This window comes from Naegleria gruberi (genome assembly GCF_000004985.1).
Source record: "Naegleria gruberi genomic scaffold NAEGRscaffold_55, whole genome shotgun sequence".
Lineage (NCBI taxonomy): Eukaryota > Heterolobosea > Eutetramitea > Acrasida > Naegleriidae > Naegleria > Naegleria gruberi.
In genome coordinates, this window is record NW_003163272.1 from 183948 (window position 1) to 205857 (window position 21910).

Consider the following 21910-nt stretch of genomic DNA (forward strand, 5'->3'; position numbering starts at 1 on the left):
CTGTGGTTCAGTAGATTATTTAGTGGACTATTATCAATTAATTCGATTTGTATTGCAAATATTGGACAAGATGAAACTATGTGTGAAATTGTGATTTTACCTTTCGTATTTTGTTTTGGGTTTATGTGCACGATTGCTATTTCTTCGTATATCTATACTTTGCTTATTATAACCATTTCGAATTTAATAACTGTTTTCGAGGGAATTAGAATTGGAAAATCGAAACCTAAAAAGGTTAAGAAACCAAAAACAAAATCTATTCAGTTGACGGAAATGGCCATAGAACGCTTGATTTTGGATGAGACACAACCACAGCAGCAAGATCACATTTTGAAAGTTTGTTATCCATCTGATTCTCAACCAACGATTGAAAATTTAGTCAACCTGGACACACAAATTGAAAAGAGTTTTCAAGATTTTTCTGCAGCAGAAAGAGATTATTTGCAATGTATTTACAAATCTGGTCTCCAGAGATTAATTCCCTTCCAAAAGCACAAGAAAACCACGCTTGACATTGTTGTGGTTCTTTGTGCTGAACAAGTTTATTCCAAAGATGATGAAAGTAGAACGAAATTTAAATGGATATCAGATAGATTCAAACTTGATACACTCAATAGAACACAAGATGAAATAAGAAAGATCATGTCTTTAAAGGAGCAAACCATTTACAAAACTGTGAAAGGTCTTGCGGATTTCAAGAAGGGAATGGAAGATTACTATTCTATTTTGGATTGCAATGAGGAAGACAGAATTTCAGTGAATTATTATCTTTGTTTACAAAAATATCATGGGCTAGATGAAAACTACTTCCCAAAGATCGAAGAGGACATGTCAGAAATCCAGAAAAAGAGAATTCAATCAGAAATTGACTTTACCAACGAAATTAATGAATTATGTATGGAATTTCCATTCATTAGAAGAATATATGAAAAGCAAATATCTGATCAGTTTATCAAGATTGAACATCTTGACAGCTATTTCAACAACTGCCAAATACTAGACTCTGTCAAACTTCAAAGGAAAATCAATTGTAAATTTTATGGAGAAGGTAAATCCATGAACCAACTGAACAGTGCCATGTTCCTCAAGGGAAAATACATGCTCTCCCTCGACTCCAACATGGACGCTTACTATTTCGAAGGTATCAAATTCCCATGCTTGATGCAAGAAGTCATGAACTCGAAAAGTCACATTTTTGGAATGAGAACTCACACCTACACTGCTTTTACTTCTCAGGTTGGAAAGAACATGGCCTGTGCTGAGCATGTCTTTGTGGCCACATGTTACAAAGCCATGTGTCTGCTCGGCAGTAGATTGCACTATGGAAATGCCGATATTTTAGATAGAGAATTCTTTATTGAGAAGGGTTTATTTGCAGATGCGGATCGATATCTGAATTTGAGTGAGGATGTGTTTCTTGGAAAGAGATGTCTTAAATTTGGAGGAATTATTCGATACTCTGAGGGTGTTACGTTTGGTAAGGGAAGAGAAACTAACCTGAAGGAATCTGCTGGGTTCTATACAAAGATTGCTGGAGGTGCTGCCATGCAGTCGAGTTCAAGTATCGAATACGAATTGAATAGTTCATTGCCTCTTTGTATGTTGATGCCACTCTAGTGTTGGATTCTTCTCCTTGCATTTATTTATTGACATTTCGATCATTCTAGCTCCTATTTTATACGTCTTGTTGAGCATCTTTGGGGTTTCGTATACTACATTGGATACTTTGAATTCATCATTTGCAAAAATTTGGGTTCTTCCATTCTACCTTGTCACTTTACTTCCACTCGTGCTGGAAAGCTTAGTTCAGGGCTACAGCTATGCTAACTGGGTTGATTACCTTCTCTCTTTCCCATTCTTTGCTTTCATTGACAGATTAATGTCATACAGTTATTTGACAGGAACATTTTTAGAGAAGGTGACCTATGTATCAACCGCCAGAGAAACTGGCCACGCTCCAGCCAATGTTCATGACCTGATGCACAGCTACTACTTTACTACATTCAGAAGTTGTCTATTCCAATTGGTTACCTTCTTAATTTTCATTCAAGTTATGGGAATTGATAAGATTTTATACATTGGCTTACCGATACTCAATTGGGCAAGTTGTTTGGTAGCTCCATTCCTATTCGAAAACCTAAAAATTTCTCATTTACATGATTGGCTAGATATTAAGAATGATTTACTCAAACAATGGAATGAATTCTATGCCGAATCATTTTATGAAGGAAATGTCAAGAAAAATAAGCATTTTCTATTGAAATGGTTCAATTATGGAAGATTGAGGATGCTGAAGTATGTTTATCCAATTATATTCCAAATGGCATTGCTGTATCCTATTTGCTATGTGTCTGTTTTGACTATTGCATCGGATTTCCAAGAAAAGACAAAGACAAATGCCTATTTTTGGTTTGTTATGACTTCTCCTTTCCAATTCATTTTGGGAATTACCTTATCTGTTAGATTATTGAAATCCAAACACAAAATATTTGGTTTCTTAATGTTGGTCAGTGAGGCAATCTTATTCTTTTTTGAATCCATTAATGGTGGTGGTTTCATTACGCTGTCAAAAGTCTTTTTAGGAATCCACAGTCTTTTCATTATCATGTCAGTGTTTTACATTTTGGTTTTGTTTATGGATTTGATTTGGAAATCTGGAAGATTGTACCTTGAAGCTGAATTCTTTATTGTGAAACTCATAACCTATCCAGCTCTATTATTTGCCGTTGGAGTTCAAGTCATTTCGAGAGGAGTCCACAATATGTAAACGTTTTTAAATTTATGCCCAATTCCACAATGCTATCTTCCTTAAGCTCTTCAGGTAATTGAAAAACCTAAATTTATTTAATTGTTTAATTAACACCCTGAATAGTAGTGAATATATTGGAAAGATCAATACCAAGTTAAACCATTTGATGAGTCATTGGAATGGTAGATGTGGAAAATTGTGGCATGAATTGATCTACAAGTATTACTCCTCTATTTCTGAAAAATTCCCTCATATAAGTAGCTCCACTCATCACATCATCTGGAGTCAACTCGAGTGGCTTTGAAATATTCACCTTCTTTCCATCCTTACTAATCAAAGAAAGGCAAAAATCTGGTTTCTTTCCATCAGAAATCTTGTGAGCTCTAATATCATGAATTTGATCGTATGGAATTGAATAGGTTGAGAAAATGAAATGTTCTCTCAAATATCTAGCTCTACTTGTCATTCTTACTTCTCTCTTTTCATCATCAAATTCAATAATTGTAATCTTTTCATAATAAACAATCAAAAATAGAGCAATTGGAGCTGTTACAATGTAAATACCTGCCAAAATAGCCAAACTCAACACCAAAATAATGCACAATATGACCATCAATATGAGAACTCCCTCTCCATCACAATTCCAACCGCTACCTGAACAACAATCTGTACAGGAACAGCAGCCACCACAACAACCTCCACAGCAACCACCTCTAGATCTGGAAGTGGCAGCTACAGCAATTGCAGCTTTTTGATTGGATGTCAAATTTGTTCCATTACCATTGGTTGACAAATCTTCAGATGGAAGCATTGTAATGTGTGAAATTTGGTTTTTCAAACTGCAAACTCTGAAACAACCAAGAGTTGCACAAAACAAGTAAGTGAGCATGCTGTCTTGATTTTGCAAGATTAATTCATGTAGAGAGGATGACTTTTGACTGATGAGATTTTGGAAAGTTGTGGTTGTCAACTTTTGCTTACCATTCATCATCACATTATTTGCAGCAACTGGTGGCATTGTCGGTAAAGGTTGTTGCTGTTGTTGAATCATGACAGGTGGTTGATAGATTTGTTGTTGAACATTTGGAATTGTTTGTGGAGAATAGTTTACATTCGGTTGTTGATTAGGATATTGTTGTTGAGAATAGTTTACAATTGGTTGATGAAAATTCGGATTATAGACTTTTTCAACATGTTGATAGGAAGCAGTGGTTGGCTCGACAAATGGTTTGCTGTTTGGGTCTTGTTGTTGCATGACAGATTGATGTTTGACTTTTTTTATGAAAGAAAATCAAGTAATTGCGAGTGAATATTGTGAAATCAAGCCAAACATTGCGCTCCTCCTCTTGGTTGACTTTCCAAATATCGATTCTAATAACATTCAAAGATCTTCTGATTTGGAATTATCATTCCACTAACCTTCCACACATGATGAAAATTTGATATTCAAATGTTCATCCAAATTGCATTAAGCTTCCACCTCCACAATAAATGGAACAAATTTCTGATTGCAAATTAATTTTCAAGCTTTGAGCTTTATAAATTTTGATCCACAAAAAAAACTTGATACAATAGTGGATTTGGTTTGGATAATTACATCATCATTTCAACAATTGGAAGTGCTTGAGAGTGTATCATATATTCTTCAGTTAGAACGGTTGTTATTCTGTTTTTGTTTTGATTTTCATACACTTCAACAATTTGTTGCGAAATTCATTTTAATAAAAATTTACAAATAAAAATCAAAAAAAATGTCCAAATTTGAACTTGAGAATGAATTGTACGAAGCCTTGAAAAAAACACAAAACAAGGGAGGTGAAGATGATCAACCAACAACAACATTTGCAGAAGAAAATGATGATGCGGAATATGAAGATGATGAAGAATATGATGATGAAGATTTCGGAGAAGAAGAATATGAAGAAGAAGTTGTAGAAATTAGTGAGAATGAAATGTTAGCCTTGTTGGATCAACAACAAGATCCTTTTGAAGTTTGTCAACAAATCTTTGATAAGGAAAAATTATTTGAAGCAAATCCCGAACAAGTCTTGATTGAACCAAATGTAACTGTTCAACATTTTAGAGATTTATATAATAATGGTTATGTTGTGGTGGATAATTTCATTCCTTTTGAACAAGCTCAAGAAATTCATGATTTGGCAAAGAAACTTTCACATACTTTTAAACCAGCTTGTGAAATGAAGATGAGTTATGAAGATGAAGCAGAGGATACTTTTAGAGATAATACAGCAAGAAGTGATGTGATTCGTTGGTTGCATCCTAAGGATTTTACTTCTGAATTGACTGATGAAAGCAAAAAGACATCCCTATCATGTTGTTGTACTGATAGCAGTGAAGATATTATACAATGGAAGGGAAATGAAACTTTGAGAGGAGTTGTTCTTAACAAGTTTAAAGTCATTCAAAAGAAAATCAATGAATTTGCACCTTGTGTTAAATATGATGATGCTAAAATGGAATTAATGTGGAGCTTGTATAAATCTCATGGAACTTACTATGAAAAACACAGAGATTCATTCCCAAGCAATGGAAAGGATGAAGGTCCATTGGATCAACGTAAAGTAACTGCCCTCCTCTATATGAATACTGAATGGAAAGATGAATCAGATGGTGGCCAATTGAAGATTTTCATCAAACCAGAAAATGCATCCAAACACACTGAAAGAACAACCAAGCTCATTAACCCAACTGCTGGTCGTTTAGTTTTATTCTTGAGTGGTGCTCTTGATCATGAAGTGATGGCTTCTTTTAAGGACAGAGTAGCCCTTACTTCTTGGTTGTCATAAATTTCGCAATTTCTCTAAAGGTGTTTATTTGTAATTACCAACTGGATTGATATTTGAATATGGTATCGTCTGGATAATTCTTAATAGTATCAGAGATGAGTTGAACAGTTTGCTTGACATCACCAAAATAATACTCATCATACTGAGTACCTCCAAAGAAAAAGCCTGATCTTGTTGGAAGAAGGAAACTAGCCTTTGAATGATCTTCATCAACTTGTGTTAAAACACTCAACAATGATTTTAAATGTTGAATTGTTACAGGATATTCGTTGCAATCATCCTCACCACCTAAACATGATTCCGATAGGGCAGAGATCAATATGAATCGAATAGAAATTCAGAAATGAATTACGTGAGTGATAACAAACCTTGAACATTCTCAACAAACCAAGCATGGAGAGCATTAAACTTTCTCCAGTAGGCCACTTCCACTTCTCCAAGAGCCAAAAACATATCCAGACCCATGTTGGTGTATTTTTTTCTATTTTGTTTTTATCTAAGCGAGAGTTGAAATTGCATTTCAAGCCTCATAATTGTGTGATGAGTTTAGAACGAAGGCTTTGCCTTGTTGATAAACAAGCCTTTGGAAGAATTATTCTTTGAAATAAATCGAATAGAGATTAATCAGAACTATTTATTCTAGCTCGGAGCTTCTTTACTCTTTTCCTCAATTTGATTGGTTTTGTAATTCTATTTTCCACATCGGACTTGATTTTAGTCTTCTTTACAATAGTTTCTGATTCCTTATCTTCATTTTCAAGTTTGATTCGAGTGTTTGCATATATAGCGTCAGAACTAGTAGTTGTACCTTGTGTATTAGTGTCATTGGTAGTATTAGTATTATTATTAAACTTAACATTGTTAGTACTATTACCAGCTTGAATATTGTTCAGGCTAATACTATTATCATTACTAATTGTATTGTTGCTGTTGCTATTTGTAATAGTATTAGTGTTATTAACCCTATTAGTAGTATTATCAGCTTGAATAGTATTCAGGCCAATGCTATTATCATTATTACTAATTGTATTGTTATTGCTAGTTGTAATAGTATTAAAATTATTAAATAATTCCTGTCGTGGTTGAATATTAACTTTAGGTTTGATAGAATAAGTAACTCCATCAACATTAACCAAGCAAGAAATAGGTTTATCCGATGAGAGTGAAATATCCATCATTGAAGTTGATATCATCACTTGATGTTGTTGTTTCTCCACAGTAGCACCATCACTTATCTGCATACTACTATTGAACGGTGTCAATGCCGGTGCTGATGGTGCTGATGATGATGAAGGAATTAATATGTTGCTATCATCAACATTATTAATTCTTGATGATGAACGTGTTGGACGTGGTTTTCTCTTCTTCTTCAATATCTGTTCTTCGTAGAGTTTAACAAGATGAGCCTTTAGATGGGCTCCTTTAGGAATTTCAATATTATTCTCTTCAAGAATTTCCTTCAAACCAGCAACAGTGTAACCATTCGCATCCATTCTTTGTATTTTTTAAACATCATAGAATTTCAGGGTTGTTTAACCACACTAGTGATTTGCCCACTTCCTAATAGGTAAGTTGGCCCTGTGGTAAAACTTGTCCGTGTTCTTGCTGTGGTATTGTAGATTCACTTCACCTCTTGATTACGCAGTCATTCAAGTGTGCTCGTGTTGCACGGGAGAAATTCATATTTTTTTTAAATAAAACTGGTTGGCGATTTACTTAATTATTATGTACAATTAGGGATTATGCAACAATTTCAAGACCATTTAGATTATTTGAACATTATCTTCGTCTAGGTTGTGGACCATCTCCACTGACACCACTCAAATTAAGCCCAGAGTTTGTACCCATTTGCCTCATTATTCCATTCCAATCTAAATGTTCCAATTCATTATTTCTGAATGTGTTGAATGCATCTTGAATTTTGGAAGATTTCTTTCTAATTATATTGGGATGATTAGTGCTTTGAAATTGCTTGTAATTGTCCAATAGCTCAACTACATCTTTCGAATTCTTTCCACTCCCTCTTGCTATTCTCAGAATTCTTGATTGCATGTCGGATAACTTTGTAAAATCAGCACAATCCAACTCAGTTTCATTCATAGAGCCCATGATAGTCAAGTATTTCTTTACCTTATATTCTTGACCTTCTATTTTTGGGAATTCACTAAATCCAAATATCATTGACAATACACGCGATGGTGGTCCCATGTTCACAATTGAAAGTAGTTGTTCTTTCAAATCCCTCATTGTAAAAACTCCATTTATGGGAAGTGAAGAGTTGAGTACTGAAATTTCAGTACTGTCACTAGCTTGTGGAACTGCACCGAATAGTATTGTGTAATTTCCCTCTCCCAACAATCTAGAAACAAAACCTTCAACTTCAAATGGTTGCAAACTATCATAATATTCACCTGTGCCAATAAAGCTGATTGGTGTCTTGGTTGCAGCAATTGCACTCAAGGCACCTCCACCCTTAGAATGACCATCCAATTTAGTAAGAATGATACTCCCAAGGGTTGGTATTCTGGATTTGAAAGTAGTTACTTGTTCTTTGATGCTCTGACCTATCTTACTATCCATCACGAGAATAATGTCATTTGGAGTTATTGCTTCTGAGATTAGTTTCATTTCTTCAAAAAGTGATTCTTCTTGTATGGTTCTTGCAGAAGTGTCAACAATTATCAAGTCATAATTTTCTTTTTTAAATGTTTCGACACCATCTTTTGCAATTTTGATGGGATCAGTTTCAAATACATTACCATAAAAGGGAATGGTATCTCTTAATGAATTATGTCTCAGACTATCAAATGCTCCAGTACGAAATGTATTTGAGTTTACTATTGCACATTTGAAACCTTTCTTTTTATAAAACATTGCAAATTTGCTCGCTGTTGTTGTTTTACCAGCTCCTCGTAAACCTATTTCAGTAAAATATTAATCGAATCTCTGTAAATTCTCAAAACTTACCAATAAATAAAATGACATTTTGCTTTCCCTTGACAGGTTTGATCGCTTTCACTCCTGGATCAAATAATTTACACAATTCCTTCTTAAGTATTCGTTTTATATTTTTTTTTCTATTGACATCTTGTGACATGTTATCCAATTCTTCTTTAATTCCATTGTAAACCTGCACCACTTGTTCACAATTCACATCAGCTTCCAAAAGTGCCTTACTAATCTCTTTCAAAAATTTATTAACACTTTTATCATCCATAACACTTTGGGAATGTATTGTTAAAAGTGCGTTTGAAAGTTGGGAGCTCAATTCTGACAAAATCATTTTTTTGCTTTTTTTTTTAAAAAGGTTAAAAATAGAGAGAATTTGTTTTCAATTGATTTTAAGAGATTTTACAATGACGTCAACCAAAGGAGCAGAATTTCAAGTTACCGAATAGATTCCGAAATGGAAAGATTTGAAATTTTGATTAAATTTAAATAAATTTAATTAAAAAAAATGGAAAGAAAATCTCTGCTCGATCTATCCAGTGATGATTTACTAGAAATTTGCAAGTTTCTCTCACCTTGTGATATCTTCCGATTATCCCAAACCAATCACTTCATGTATTTTAACCAATTTGAAATTTCACAATCATCTTGTCGAATGTTTTTCGATTTAATCTCGAAACAAGTCTCCGATCACTTGGAAAATTCGTCATCACAAAAAGTTTGGTGGTTGAGTGATGAAGAAAAATTGTGGATGGAGAGGAAAATTCAAAATAGAAAAGATTGGAAGAATTTGTTGAGAGTTTATTTGAGGTTGAGTTATATTGAGTTAATGAACGAGAAATATGGAGAATGTGAATTTTTGATTTATCAACCTTTTGGAAATATTAGAAATGAAACGAATGAGCAAGAAGTTACTTGTTTGGGAGATTTGAAATTGGATTTTACATTATCTGAAATGGATGATCCAGTATTGGTTCATGGATACAGAGATTCAGATGGAAATATCAAAATTTTCAATTGGGAAAGACAGAGCTCGAAAGTGAAAACAGAGCTAAATTTATCTATTCCAACAAAATCCTTACAAAAGAGAGAGTCATTCGTTATAGGCACAGATACAAATTTATTTCAAAGATTGGTTGAATTATGGACACCCTATGATGATAGGTTTCATAATGTTATACGAACACAGGAATTCACAATACCTAACCGTGTTTTCAAAATTACAATTAATAAGAGGTCACAGGTCGTATACGAAACTGGAAGAGCTCGTCTTAACAGTTTACAAAATTGCCCTTCCAAAATCCTGATTCACACAAAACCACCACGCATTGAACGTATATTCTCACTTTCTACATTGGCTTGTCATATTCCATTTTATCATGACTTGTTTTCTTTCGTCCTTTTCTCTTGGTTTTTTTATGAACGTTATTCTAGAAGCTTTTTCAGACATTCACAAGAATTATTGTCACATCCATTCAGACATCCATGTTTAGAGGGCCATGAAATGTATCAGTATGCTTACTTTGCAGGGTTTGTTGTTTTCAATGTATTGTGTGGGGGAAGTGTTGGATTTATTATGGCTCTGTTGCCAGGAGTTATTTCTTCTGGTTTAAGCATCTTTTTAGGAAGGTTTTTGGATGATTGGGAATATCCTGAATCGAGAGAATTGAGATCCACGTGGAATTTACTTGCATTTTTAGAAGTTGCCAATATGACTTCGAGTGTCATTTCAACTTTCGTGCGGAGTGAAAACTTATTGTTGTGGGCAGACACATGGAAGAATTCAATTTTGGAATATTTCAACTCTAAGAAGAGAAAGGAATAGTTATTTATTCGATTTTGACAAAGTATCTGCACTTTCTATTCTTGGACTTTTTAAAGAGAGAATCCAATGAGTACTTTTTGCTTGACTTTTTGATTGGAATTGAAACTCGTTCGCTTCTTCCTCTTTTAGAAGATTTGGAGTTGTTTCTATTCTTCTTGCTGGATTTCTTTCTTCTTGAAACCTTTTCTTTTCTTTGATTCTTTGCCTTCTTGAAGTATTTAATTCCATTACTGAATTGTTTCACAGCATCTTTGATTTTGATCCATGTTTTCTTATTCTTGACTGCATGCTTAAGCTTTGATTTGATGAGTTTGAATCCACTCTTGACTCCCTTCTTGATGGCAGCCAATAATTGTTTACGATTCTTAATTAATTTAGTGGCTTTTTTCAAAGATTGCTTCAACAATTTGAAATTCTTTGGATAGAAAATCTTTGGTGCCAATCCCAATAATTTGAAACCAGCTCTAAAGCTCAACAATCCATTGACAACATTCAATGTCTTTCTAACGATTTGGAATGCCTTATTCTTGACAATTGGAGCTACTGCCTTTGCTGCCTTATTCTCAATTGGAGCCAGTTTAGTCATTGTAAACTTGCTAATTGCAGAACCAACCTTATTGGCAGCTCTTGCAATCTTTTTCATTCCCAATTTGTTGAGAATCTTGGAAATAGGACCTGCTATGAAATTTGCAACATTGGACACTTCTGTACTGTATGTTCCTAATCCATTCAAGAAATTCATGGTTTCGCCTGTAACCATCAAGCCAGCAATTGCAACTTTTTGAACCCACAAAGTTTTCACTTTTGAATGTTTTGATTTCTTCTTTAAATATTGAACATCCTTCAATGAAGCTTTCAACAAATCTGCAGCTGGATGTTTAGCTCTTCTGAGGAAATCTTTTACAATGGCCAAGAGTTGTTGTCTCAATAGTTTGGCTGCTGGTGTTCTTTTTCTAAGAAGAGAATCAGCAATCTAACAAAATGTCAAAATGTCAGCAAATCAAAAGATATGTCATCAACTAACCTTTTTAATATTGGCAGCTAGAATCAAAAACTTCTCAGAAATGATCAATTCTCTTTTTTTAGAAACTACATGTGTAAATTTCTTTACAATTTTACGAGTTCTGTTATCGATGGTGATGGAAGTTGGTTGGGATTTTGTTTGGATAGCATGCACATGCAAAATACAAACTAGAACAAGTAGCAAGATTGCAGAATAACAAAATCTTTTCATTTTTTTTAGATGTGGTAATGAAATTTCCATGGTGGTCGACTCTTTAGAGTTTGAAGTTGACAAGTGGCATTCACTGACAGCAGAAGCTCAACTTCAGTGGTCTGTGATGAAAGCACAACGATCTTACTAATGTTACCTTTAATATGATTTTAGTTGAGTTTGGATTGTTTAATAAGGTCATTCTTAGAGTCGAGAATATCATGATAGGATGAATACTCTGAAGTAAAAACTAATCTAGAATAGCTATCTTGCAGATTCATCAATAATTCAGTCTTTAGATCTTTGATACATTCAGTGATTCTTTGGTTATGTGGAGATTTACCTTCCTTGCTGTTAGAAAGTTCAACTGAATTCGAATCTAAGTCCTTGAGAATTGATAGCAAATTCTTTCTCAAGTTAGATGGGATATTGACCTCATTCACACTTCCACTTTTAATGTAGGTTTCAAATAATGTGGTAAAGAAACTCTTTAGCTCTTTGATTCCTCCATTCAAAGCACATTCGTTTTGTTTCAGATAGGTGTATAATTGAACATTTTCCAATGAAAATTCCTTCTTACAAAACCATTCCATCAATGAACAGCCTTCTTCACTATCCAAAAAGGTTACCAATTCAGAAAATTCTTCTTTTGACTCGTTTGATTTTCTTAATTTGGAAACTAACAACACTAATAACGAATATCCACCAAATACAAAACAATAACTAGCCAAATATAAAATTTCAAATGCCATTGAAACAGAATCATTCACAATCATTCTCTTTTGAGATGAAATTCCAGATAATCCAATTATTTGATTACAAACAAGGAAAATAAAACACACAACAAAGAAAATCATTTCCACTCTAAAGTAAAGTGGTGAATCAACTCTCGAATACCAATTGACCACTTGTTTGGCAGGTAAGAGGACGAAATTTGTTTTCTTCTTTGTGTCCATGTTTGTAATTTTTGAAATGATTTCGTCCTTTTTCTGGAAGAAAGAAATGGAATAATCCAAAATAATTAATCCAACAATTAGTAAACAAATGGAAAGAATGATACAAGTAAATGAAATGGAAACCACATAGGTGTAATCTCGCCCTACAAGAACATTGGTTCTCACTAAAATAACCCACAACGTCCAAAACATTAAGTTTCCAATAAATCCACTAATTAAACTGAGTAACATTATTCTAGTCGAGAGGAAACTCTTCACTACTTTGAGCACTTTTTCTCCTTCCTTTTTCTCCTTAGAATTGGAAAATATTGCCAATTTGTGATAGAAATATTTCAACAACTCAAATCTCGTCACTTGATACAAATACGAAATGAAAGCAGTGATTGTAATAGAGTTTACAATAATTGTAATGATATTAGATAAGATATTAGCTGCCAAATCACCATATTCCCATGAAACTGAACTTGACTGAGGTCCATTCACTTGAACCTGTCCAGAAAGCAAAACACTCTTCTGTGTAACCAACAACAATGCTGTCTGAATAATCATTGCTGACATTCCAATAAAAGGTGTCACGAATCTACTCTTCACAGGTTGATAATTCCTAAAAACAATCAACAGAACCATCAACACACATGACACTATAAAGAAAATACTGCCATACACAATCTGGGTAATGTAAATTCCTTGCAATTCTTTCGGTTCTCCCTTAGTTGTGTTAAATTCCACAAATGCTGAGAATAAAGTTGTGTGATTGCATTGACATTGAATATTGAGAGAGTTTGAAGAGAGGAATTCACATCCGTTGGATTCCCATGATTGGCCAGTTTCGTTCCAGTATTTACAGGCGATGGAGGAGTTTAGGATAGTGTTGTTATTGAGTGGGAGAGTGATGATGAAAGGTTTGGTTAAATCTTTGATTTCTAATAAGTTTCCTTCTTTGTAAATAGAGAATTCTGTAAATGAAGAGAGGGAGTTTGTTAGCGAGAAATTATCTGGTTTGATGTTTTTCGAATATTTGATAAGGGACATACCAAATTGTTTCGAATAACCATTATACGAACTCATAACATTATCCAGATCAATTCGTACATCTTTAAAATTGGATTTTTCTCCACCTTCGGTTTGCTCATTCTTAATAAAGTTTGAAGTGTAGATATCTACACTGCCAGAAGTAAAAATCCTTTTAGAAATGGGAGGATTAGTATTCGAAAGTAACTGTGGTGGCTCACTAAGAATTGCCAATTTTGAAACATGATTGTAAATTCTCGATACATTAGTATTACCCTGATCTAGAATACTTGTAGTTGCCATGAGAATACTGTTCAAATCACTGCTGGAAACAATCTTTTCTTTTACGAAACCAAACGAATCAAACTGATTCTTATAATTACTTGTTAGATTCAAAAAGTATGAATCAAGCTTTTGAGCAATAACAGAGCTAGCCTCTACCGATTTGGAATTCAACAAAACCTTCTTCAACGTGTCAATTACCTGTGATGGATTTTGTTGTGGGATTTCTAATGACTTTACAATTTCCAATAAAACAGAATTATCTGACAGAGAATCATATGGAACGACTGTTGAAAGTTTGGAATCTGATTTCAATCTTTCTAATAGAGAAGCCTTTGGGTCAGGAAATGGTAAAACTGAAAGGTCTCCTGCAAGAGCTTCAATATATTCGAAACCTTGCGAATCTTTAAGAAACAGCATCATGGTTATGTTATTTGTAAAATAGGGAAGATAAACAGAATCTATCGAGGCTGTTTCTGTAACATATCGAGTAATTCTCACATTGCTCATGTCCTTGTATTGGAAACCTAAGGCATATTGTAAAGGAGACAGATTAGTCAATAAAATAATGTCAAAACTAAACTTTACAAGAGTCTTGAGAGCATAAACTGTTGAGTTTCCACTAACAATTGTGAATTGATTTCTCAATAGTTGTGGCTTTGAATAAACTGGAATTGTTTCTCGAACAGTTGTCATTTGTAAACCAGACGAAAGTGTAACCTCAAGAGTCAAATCCGAAACTGTTCTCAAAGATTCAACAGAGAATGATAGTAATGGATTGAATTTGACTGAACTAATTCCATCATATTCTCCTTTTGTAATTCCACTTCTTGTTGATTCTAAAATGGATGTTGTCATTGTGATGGAATATGTTAGTGGAATTGAGCATTTTCCAATACAATTAAAAAAACTGGAACCGTTCTGAATATATTGAATTCCTTGAATGATACTATCCAAGTTATGATTCTTGTCCTTAATGAAATAGGAAGGAAATCCAAATTTGGTAATTATTGGTAAACTATGAATGGTTACGTTAAAAGTGATGGAATTTGAAATTATCTTTTTAGAGATGGTGCTATTTGCTTCCACTGCAAACGTGTAACTTGCATCTGTTATTGTAAAATTACTGAAATACGACCAATTGAACTGTGGTTGAGTAATTTGTGGATTACAATTCAAACATTTCCAAACAAAGGAAATTGCATTCAATTCTAAAGCACTCAGTGCTCTATTACTTAAATCATAAGTATCCAATTTCAATTCTAAATTATTTCCCCTACCAATATGATAATCATTCAAAGGTAAAGAGATTCGAATATATTGTCCATCACATATGTCTCCAAAATATCCCTCCGTACAAGCACATCCTCCTGTTAACGCTGTTGTGTTAAAAGAACAGTATCCATGTGATGAACAAGCTCTGACATCACTACTGGCATAAAAAACTTCATTTCCATTGAAAACTCCTTTACAAAGTAAATTTTGACATTTGGGTCCATTAACTTTTACATTGTCATTGACATCATAACAGAGACAAGTGCCATCTGGTAAACATTTGCCTTTTCCACTACAAACATTTGGATCATCTTGTCTTATTCCATGACAACTTGACACATTACAAATAGGTCCATAAAATCCACTCTTACATGTGCAATAATTGGTTGAGGTACAATTTCCATTTCCTGCACAAACATTCACATCATTCCACAGAATTCCATTACAACTGTGAGTCGCATTCTCACACTCACTTCCATTATAACCATTATAACACTCACACCTATTATACGAAACACATTTTCCATTAGAATTACATGCACCATCATTAATAGTCTTTGAAAAACAAACTGGATATTCACAAAAAAGTCCAACATACATAGCTGGACCAGTTGGAGCATATTTCGTCACTGGATTCCAACATACATTTCCATTCGAATCATAAATAATCATCTTTCTATCAGCTCCAATGATCAATCGAAATGGTCCACTACCTCCCATAGGACATGCACTACTCAATTCATGGGCAAAACTTCCACCTTGAAAGAGTTTCAATTGACCATTTCCATTATCCAATACCATAGTAAATCCTGAACCTGCAACAGTAACACTCGAATAATCATCATCCCCTGTATCTGCATTAACCAATTTGAGTTGACCATTCAATGTGAGTGTCATGTACTCATTTTGTTGTGGATTATAGAGACGAGCACCTTCTTGGATAGTTCCATTTATGGATGAGTCAATATAATTACCAGAGGATAGATCTAAACAAATGCAATTTCCACTACTGCTAGAACAGATACCATTACCAGAGCATGTGCGAGGATCATTATAGGCGTTGCAATTTAGAGCGGCCAAAGATTGGTCAACCAAAGGAAGACACTGGACAAGGAATAGACAGAGAAACAAGAGACAAAAGAAAGATCTCATAACTGCTGTGCTGCCTGGTTTGCTTGTGTTGTTTGATTTTTTTCAATGAGATTGCTGATTCATGATTGACCGTTCGAGTTGAAATCTGTGTTACCATCTTTTTTTCTGATTGGTCAATTTAGCCACATTCCACCGATTAAAAGACCAAAAATAAGATGCAATTATCATTCCATTGTCCAAGTAGTTGTTTTATGTTGAGCCTTTCAAATATTGTTAATTGCCTTTCTTGGAAATTTGTGTGTTAATTATTTATTAAATAAATTGTAAAGTGTAAAAAAATGTTAAAAAGAGGATTACGAATTGTACCCAAATCACAAAGGCCATCATGCTCTCTTTCCAAAACACCTAAATATCATCCTCATCATCACATTCATAATAATAATTTTTCATCTCCATCATCATCATCGGAGGGAATTAATAGAAAATATTCATCATCATTAATTCATCATCATGATAATAATGAAAAGATACCAATTTCATTGTATTTTCATTGGCCATTCTGTTTATCCATTTGTTCCTATTGTGATTTTAATAGATATAAACGAAATTCTTCATCCATTGAATCGTTTGAGGAAAATTCACTCGGCAAACAAATGATGGACACTTATTTGAAGGTTTTGACACAAATTAAAGGAAAATTGGAGAATGATTTGGTGATTGGTGGTAATTTAGAGCAATATGAATTGGTTTCTGTGTTTTTTGGAGGTGGAACTCCATCAACAATGCATCCTTTGGCTATGGAAAAGATAATTTCACACGGATTGGAAATGTTTGGAAAGAGTAGAGAGGATGGAGTTGAAATTTCAATGGAGGCAAATCCAACTTCAATCGAGTATGGAAAATTAAAGGATTTTCATAGAGCTGGAATTAACAGAGTGAGCATTGGAGTGCAAAGTTTTGATTCTGAATGTTTGAAGAGCTTGGGAAGAGAACATTCAATTGAGGATGCTTTGAATGCTATAGATATTGCAAGGAATACATTTGGAGAGGATAGTATTTCAATAGATTTAATGTTTGGATTAGCTCAACATAAGAATAATCCGTCAATTTGGAAGAATTCTTTGGCAAAGGCACTTTCTCTGAATTTATCACACTTGTCATTGTATCAGTTGACAATTGAGAAGGGTACTAAATTCCACAGATTATTTAATGTTGAAAAGGATTTACCAAATGAAGAAGAATCGAGTCATTTATATGAATTTACCATTGAAGAATGTAAAAAACATGGATTGGAAATGTATGAGGTTTCTAATTTTGCCAAACCTGGCAAAGAATGTAAACACAATATCATGTATTGGAAGTCAATTCATGATTTTATCGTAAGTTTTATTAAATAACAAGGTATTCTCATTCAATACGAATTAGGGTGTTGGACCAGGAGCTCACGGAAGACTCACCAATCACAATACTAGGGAAAGATTCAGCACTATTCAAGTAATGAGACCAGAGGATTGGATTGAACAAGTAGATAATCAATTGAATCATATTCACAAACCATCTTTATTATTTGGAGATATTAAGGAAGAAAAGTTAACAGAGGAACAACAAATTGAGGAATTATTCATGATGGGGCTCAGAATGCCAAAAGAAGGAGTGAGTGAAAGCTCTCTACGTGCTATCAATCCTGAACTTTCTTTTGAAAAACTATTGAATGCTAACATGATTAAACAATTGGAAAATCATGGATATATTAAATTAATCAAAGAGGAAAATGATAAAAGAATTGTAGCAACAATGAGTGGAATTAGCGTACTGGATATTCTAATTGCCAATTTACTATCCAAGTAATATTTCATTTAGAGAATCGAATTGCTCATCACCTGGAGTGGTATCACCATTTCTGAAGAGAAGATCATGGAACGAGACTTAGTGAGTTTTTATTGAAATATCGGAGAATTGCCCTTCCTTTGATAATATCAATAACTTTGAATATTTGCAAGTCGTTTCGTCTCTAAATTTAAAGTAAAATCTAAAGCTTTGTCCATGGTGTGTGAATCTTTGCTACTGTTGATAATAAATAATTGAGAATTACATGAGTTTCTGGAAAGCAGAAATGAACTTGAAATAGTTCTGGATTTTCTGGAAATGGTCTGAATGAGAAAAGTTTGGTATTGGCTAATTTGCACTTTTCTGGGTATGGAGTTAGTGAGGTTGGTCAATCTATGGTTCAAAAAGAGAAGAGGAACTGGAATATCAGTTATTGAAATAACAGTCTCTCAAACTTGTATGAATTATAAATTTCCATTCCTCCTCCCTTCCGAATAGAGAATCAACAGGAGTTGAGGTTAATGTTGAAAAAGGAAGTTATCCCCAAAGTCAATAACTAAACGTGATTTAATATTTTTAACAAACGTGACAAGTTGTTAATCTGTTTGCAACACAACAAAAAAAAATGAACAGGTGCCACTTGGTCAACCATGTTTTTCTTTTTCTTCTCATTGTTGTTATTGTATTCACATGTGGTACATGTAATGGCAACATGTTGCTCCAAGGCAACGATCAAACAGTCTATTACACACTTTACAATAGCATTCATCAGAAGGACTATGTATTTCCATATACCTTCCTAAAAGCTTACATGTTGAAAGATAACCCAAAATTACTTTCGTTTAATGTAACAAGGAGTGGCGTTATTGATTTATTGAAAGATGAGAAGATGGTAAAAAGTTTAAGAATTGGAATTGTCTCCTCGTGGGATACGACTAAAGACTATCGACAGATCATGAATGATTTCTTTCGATTTTATCAGCTAGAACACATTGTTGAACAAGTTTCGTTTACAATAGGTAGATATGGCACCTGTCAAGCAAATATTTTCGATAATTTTGACATTATTTTCTCACACAACCAAATGTTTTATATGTGGATAAGGATTTTTAGAAATGGGAATCGATCTTACAAGATGGACGACTTTTTATCAGTAACCCTAGCTCCATTCTATGTATTTGTTATTACAGAACCTTTGGGACCAATAGAAGAGTATACGGTTCATAATCTTGTATGGAACACAACGTGTAATGATGATGGACTTGATTTTATTTCACAACTTGTAAATATTGCTCGTTATGAAACTAAGGTGGAGTACTTTTTCTACACTTCTAAAAGTGGAAATGGCACTCTTTTTGAGAGAGAAGACAGATTGTTTATGAGTAGTATGAATGGATTTGATATCATGTATGTTTCTTCACAAGTAGCAGATAATTGGAAGAACAAGATTGTAAACTATTACAATATTAATGAAAATACCTCATACCAATCATATCTCCTTCCTCAATGCACCGCTTGTAAGAATGATTATTGTGAAGAGTTTGTATTTGCTGATACTGATTACTGGATTATACCTGTAACTCTTTTAATGATCATTCATTATTGTGTAATTTTCTTCTCTGGCTCTTTCAGAACACCAGCATTGAAGATTCGTCTGCTCATACCATATCTGTTACCGATTATTGTTTTTTACTTTGAGATCCACTTTTCTATTATCATTGTTTATAGTTGTAAAAATGTCAGAAATGCCATTAGCGGTTTCATTCTGACAGGTGGTATTCTGACCTATGCTTTTACAATTATTAGAGTATACTATCTTAGAAACTTGTATCACATTATCAATACAAGAAATATTGAATCCTCTATTAGGAATATTGCATTCCAAAGAAAGATTTCAGGTCCTCTACCTGGAATATTGCTCACTGGAGGAATAGCATTAATGTTAGTTCCAATATTTGGTTCACCATATTTGGTAGCTATTAGCTCTATAGATGAAATGGATAATTCAGTAATAGTTTTAAATGCACTCTATGCTGTATACATTGGACTTGGATGTTCAATTGGTGGTATTGCCATAGTATTGGATCTGGTATTCAATAGGAGAAAGTTGAAAGAAAAAGGATTGAAATATGTCCTATTCTTTGATGATCCATTCTTGATTCGTTTAGAAGTTTTCCTTCTTTCGTTATGTATTGTATTCATTGTTCTAATTTCAATCCCTAGTATTGATTTTCATTCAGCAAGATTTTTCAGATTTATGATTTATGTCATTGTCATTCTAAACTCTGGTCTTCTTGTATCTTTCAAGCAAATTATTACAAAAGTTTTCAATAGAAAGAAGAAGAATGAAATTTCCAACTTGGAAGTTTACATGCAAAACTCTGCATTCCAAATAATGATGAAAGAGTATTGTGTGAAAGAAATGTCTTTGGAAAATTATAATTGTTACATGTTTTTGGAACGATTGAAAGAGAAGACAGATCAATTGATAGATTTGACAGTAATCCAACAATTGGAGAAGGATTACTTCGCGCTTAATTCCATCTATGAGTTGAATATTCCATCAAATGTAAGAAAATCATTCTATGAATTACTGAAACAAGTTGAAGATTCACACGCTCAACTCTGTGAAATGGCAGAAAGTAACATGACAGGCATGAACACTTCTCATGAAAATTCCTCTATACCAAAATATTCTGATTTGATAGAACTTGTGAACATCAATATTATTAGTAATTTGGGGGATACACTCTCAAGGTTGGAAGTAACGAACGAATATCAGGTCTGGCAAGAATTGTATGATATCCAATCTAAATCATCAGTAATTTAATAAATCTAAACTCATTCCGCACATAGGAATGATTAATGTCCAATTGAGACTGGCATACAGTGGCTTAGAAATCATTACCAATTTACCAATTTGAAAACCTGATTGCAGTTTCTATAGGTTGGGCAAGTGGACCAGTCATAGGAGGATTGCCAATTCTAGGTTGAATTGGGCCGATAGTTTGGAAAAGTCATATCCTAACAGTTGGATTTCAAAATTCCCACTCATTGAACCTTTTGGGAAAGATCTCCACATTATTTAATAGTGCCTAAGGATTGGTATTTTCTATTTTGATATTTGTAATCCATGTACATATCCATTAATTCTCCAACATTCTTTAAAAGTTGATAGCAATGCTGCAAGTATTCCACATTTTCTTGCAGAGAGGAAGGTTCCAGCTCCTTCTTACTGTCTAGTACAACTGTTGGCTCTCTAAATTTTTGAACTATGAACCTTAGTTCATTAATTCGCTTCTTGAGCATGGTAATCAAACGATAATAAATATTGATGGGAGCAGATTGGTTGTTTGCTAGGAATGGTTCGTTTGATGTAATAGATTTCAATAATAACCTCGATGATTCAGTGTCATCGCTATCGTCCTTGTGGAATTTTTCAATTATGCCATCAACTCTTGTTAAAACGTTCTGTTTCAAGTGAAATTTTCTTAGAAAATTCATAGCTAATGTATTAGAATATAGATTGGGATAATATTTGTAATATTCTTTTGATAAAAAGTAAGGAGAGTCTTCATCAAACTTGTGAACTAGCAGTCCAATTAAAAAGCACCATACAGGAATGAAATGTCTTGGAGATAAGCTGAATTCCTTCTTTGTTGGTACTAATATTGAAAGAATCTTGTCAATCAAATATTGAGATCCGTACACAGTTGCTGGCATATTTTTTCCTATGAATTTGAAAACAAATGATCGATTCAATTTCCTCAATTCTTCTGTATCTCCAATAAACTTCTCATTCAATTTGTCATCACTCTCTGTTGCAAAATAGAGATAGCAACCATTTAAATAATTATAACCAAATAATGCCCAATATTGTGAATAAGTTGAATATCTCACAATAATCGCTTCTTCTACTCCTCC

The 21910-nt window shown here is 33.6% G+C and overlaps 9 protein-coding genes across 9 annotated transcripts; 4 read left to right on the forward strand and 5 right to left on the reverse strand.

The window, feature by feature from the left end:
• Nucleotides 1-273: 273 nt before the first annotated feature.
• NAEGRDRAFT_52381 (uncharacterized protein) lies at nucleotides 274-1617 on the forward strand (the record flags this gene model as incomplete). Its single annotated transcript, XM_002672170.1, has 1 exon — nucleotides 274-1617. One exon carries the CDS (start codon nucleotides 274-276, stop codon nucleotides 1615-1617), a length of 1344 nt encoding a protein of 447 aa, XP_002672216.1.
• A 1286-nt stretch (nucleotides 1618-2903) lies between these two features.
• Nucleotides 2904-4004, reverse strand: NAEGRDRAFT_72704 (uncharacterized protein; the record flags this gene model as incomplete). The annotated part of the gene is made up of 1 exon (XM_002672227.1): nucleotides 2904-4004. One exon carries the CDS (start codon nucleotides 4002-4004, stop codon nucleotides 2904-2906), a length of 1101 nt encoding a protein of 366 aa, XP_002672273.1.
• Nucleotides 4005-4500: 496 nt separating this feature from the next.
• On the forward strand, nucleotides 4501-5556 carry NAEGRDRAFT_52382 (uncharacterized protein; the record flags this gene model as incomplete). The annotated part of the gene is made up of 1 exon (XM_002672171.1): nucleotides 4501-5556. The coding sequence occupies one exon, from the start codon at nucleotides 4501-4503 to the stop codon at nucleotides 5554-5556; it is 1056 nt and encodes a 351-aa protein (XP_002672217.1).
• A 620-nt stretch (nucleotides 5557-6176) lies between these two features.
• NAEGRDRAFT_52383 (uncharacterized protein) lies at nucleotides 6177-7049 on the reverse strand (the record flags this gene model as incomplete). The annotated part of the gene is made up of 1 exon (XM_002672228.1): nucleotides 6177-7049. The coding sequence occupies one exon, from the start codon at nucleotides 7047-7049 to the stop codon at nucleotides 6177-6179; it is 873 nt and encodes a 290-aa protein (XP_002672274.1).
• Nucleotides 7050-7335: 286 nt separating this feature from the next.
• Nucleotides 7336-8839, reverse strand: NAEGRDRAFT_72707 (uncharacterized protein; the record flags this gene model as incomplete). The annotated part of the gene is made up of 2 exons (XM_002672229.1): nucleotides 7336-8474; nucleotides 8524-8839. 2 exons carry the CDS (start codon nucleotides 8837-8839, stop codon nucleotides 7336-7338), a joined length of 1455 nt encoding a protein of 484 aa, XP_002672275.1.
• A 1495-nt stretch (nucleotides 8840-10334) lies between these two features.
• On the reverse strand, nucleotides 10335-16219 carry NAEGRDRAFT_52385 (uncharacterized protein; the record flags this gene model as incomplete). Its single annotated transcript, XM_002672230.1, has 3 exons — nucleotides 10335-11303; nucleotides 11355-11521; nucleotides 11887-16219. 3 exons carry the CDS (start codon nucleotides 16217-16219, stop codon nucleotides 10335-10337), a joined length of 5469 nt encoding a protein of 1822 aa, XP_002672276.1.
• A 593-nt stretch (nucleotides 16220-16812) lies between these two features.
• NAEGRDRAFT_72710 (uncharacterized protein) lies at nucleotides 16813-18007 on the forward strand (the record flags this gene model as incomplete). The annotated part of the gene is made up of 2 exons (XM_002672172.1): nucleotides 16813-17538; nucleotides 17585-18007. 2 exons carry the CDS (start codon nucleotides 16813-16815, stop codon nucleotides 18005-18007), a joined length of 1149 nt encoding a protein of 382 aa, XP_002672218.1.
• A 604-nt stretch (nucleotides 18008-18611) lies between these two features.
• Nucleotides 18612-20816, forward strand: NAEGRDRAFT_72711 (uncharacterized protein; the record flags this gene model as incomplete). The annotated part of the gene is made up of 1 exon (XM_002672173.1): nucleotides 18612-20816. One exon carries the CDS (start codon nucleotides 18612-18614, stop codon nucleotides 20814-20816), a length of 2205 nt encoding a protein of 734 aa, XP_002672219.1.
• A 251-nt stretch (nucleotides 20817-21067) lies between these two features.
• On the reverse strand, nucleotides 21068-21709 carry NAEGRDRAFT_72712 (uncharacterized protein; the record flags this gene model as incomplete). The annotated part of the gene is made up of 1 exon (XM_002672231.1): nucleotides 21068-21709. The coding sequence occupies one exon, from the start codon at nucleotides 21707-21709 to the stop codon at nucleotides 21068-21070; it is 642 nt and encodes a 213-aa protein (XP_002672277.1).
• Between the last annotated feature and the right edge of the window lie 201 nt (nucleotides 21710-21910).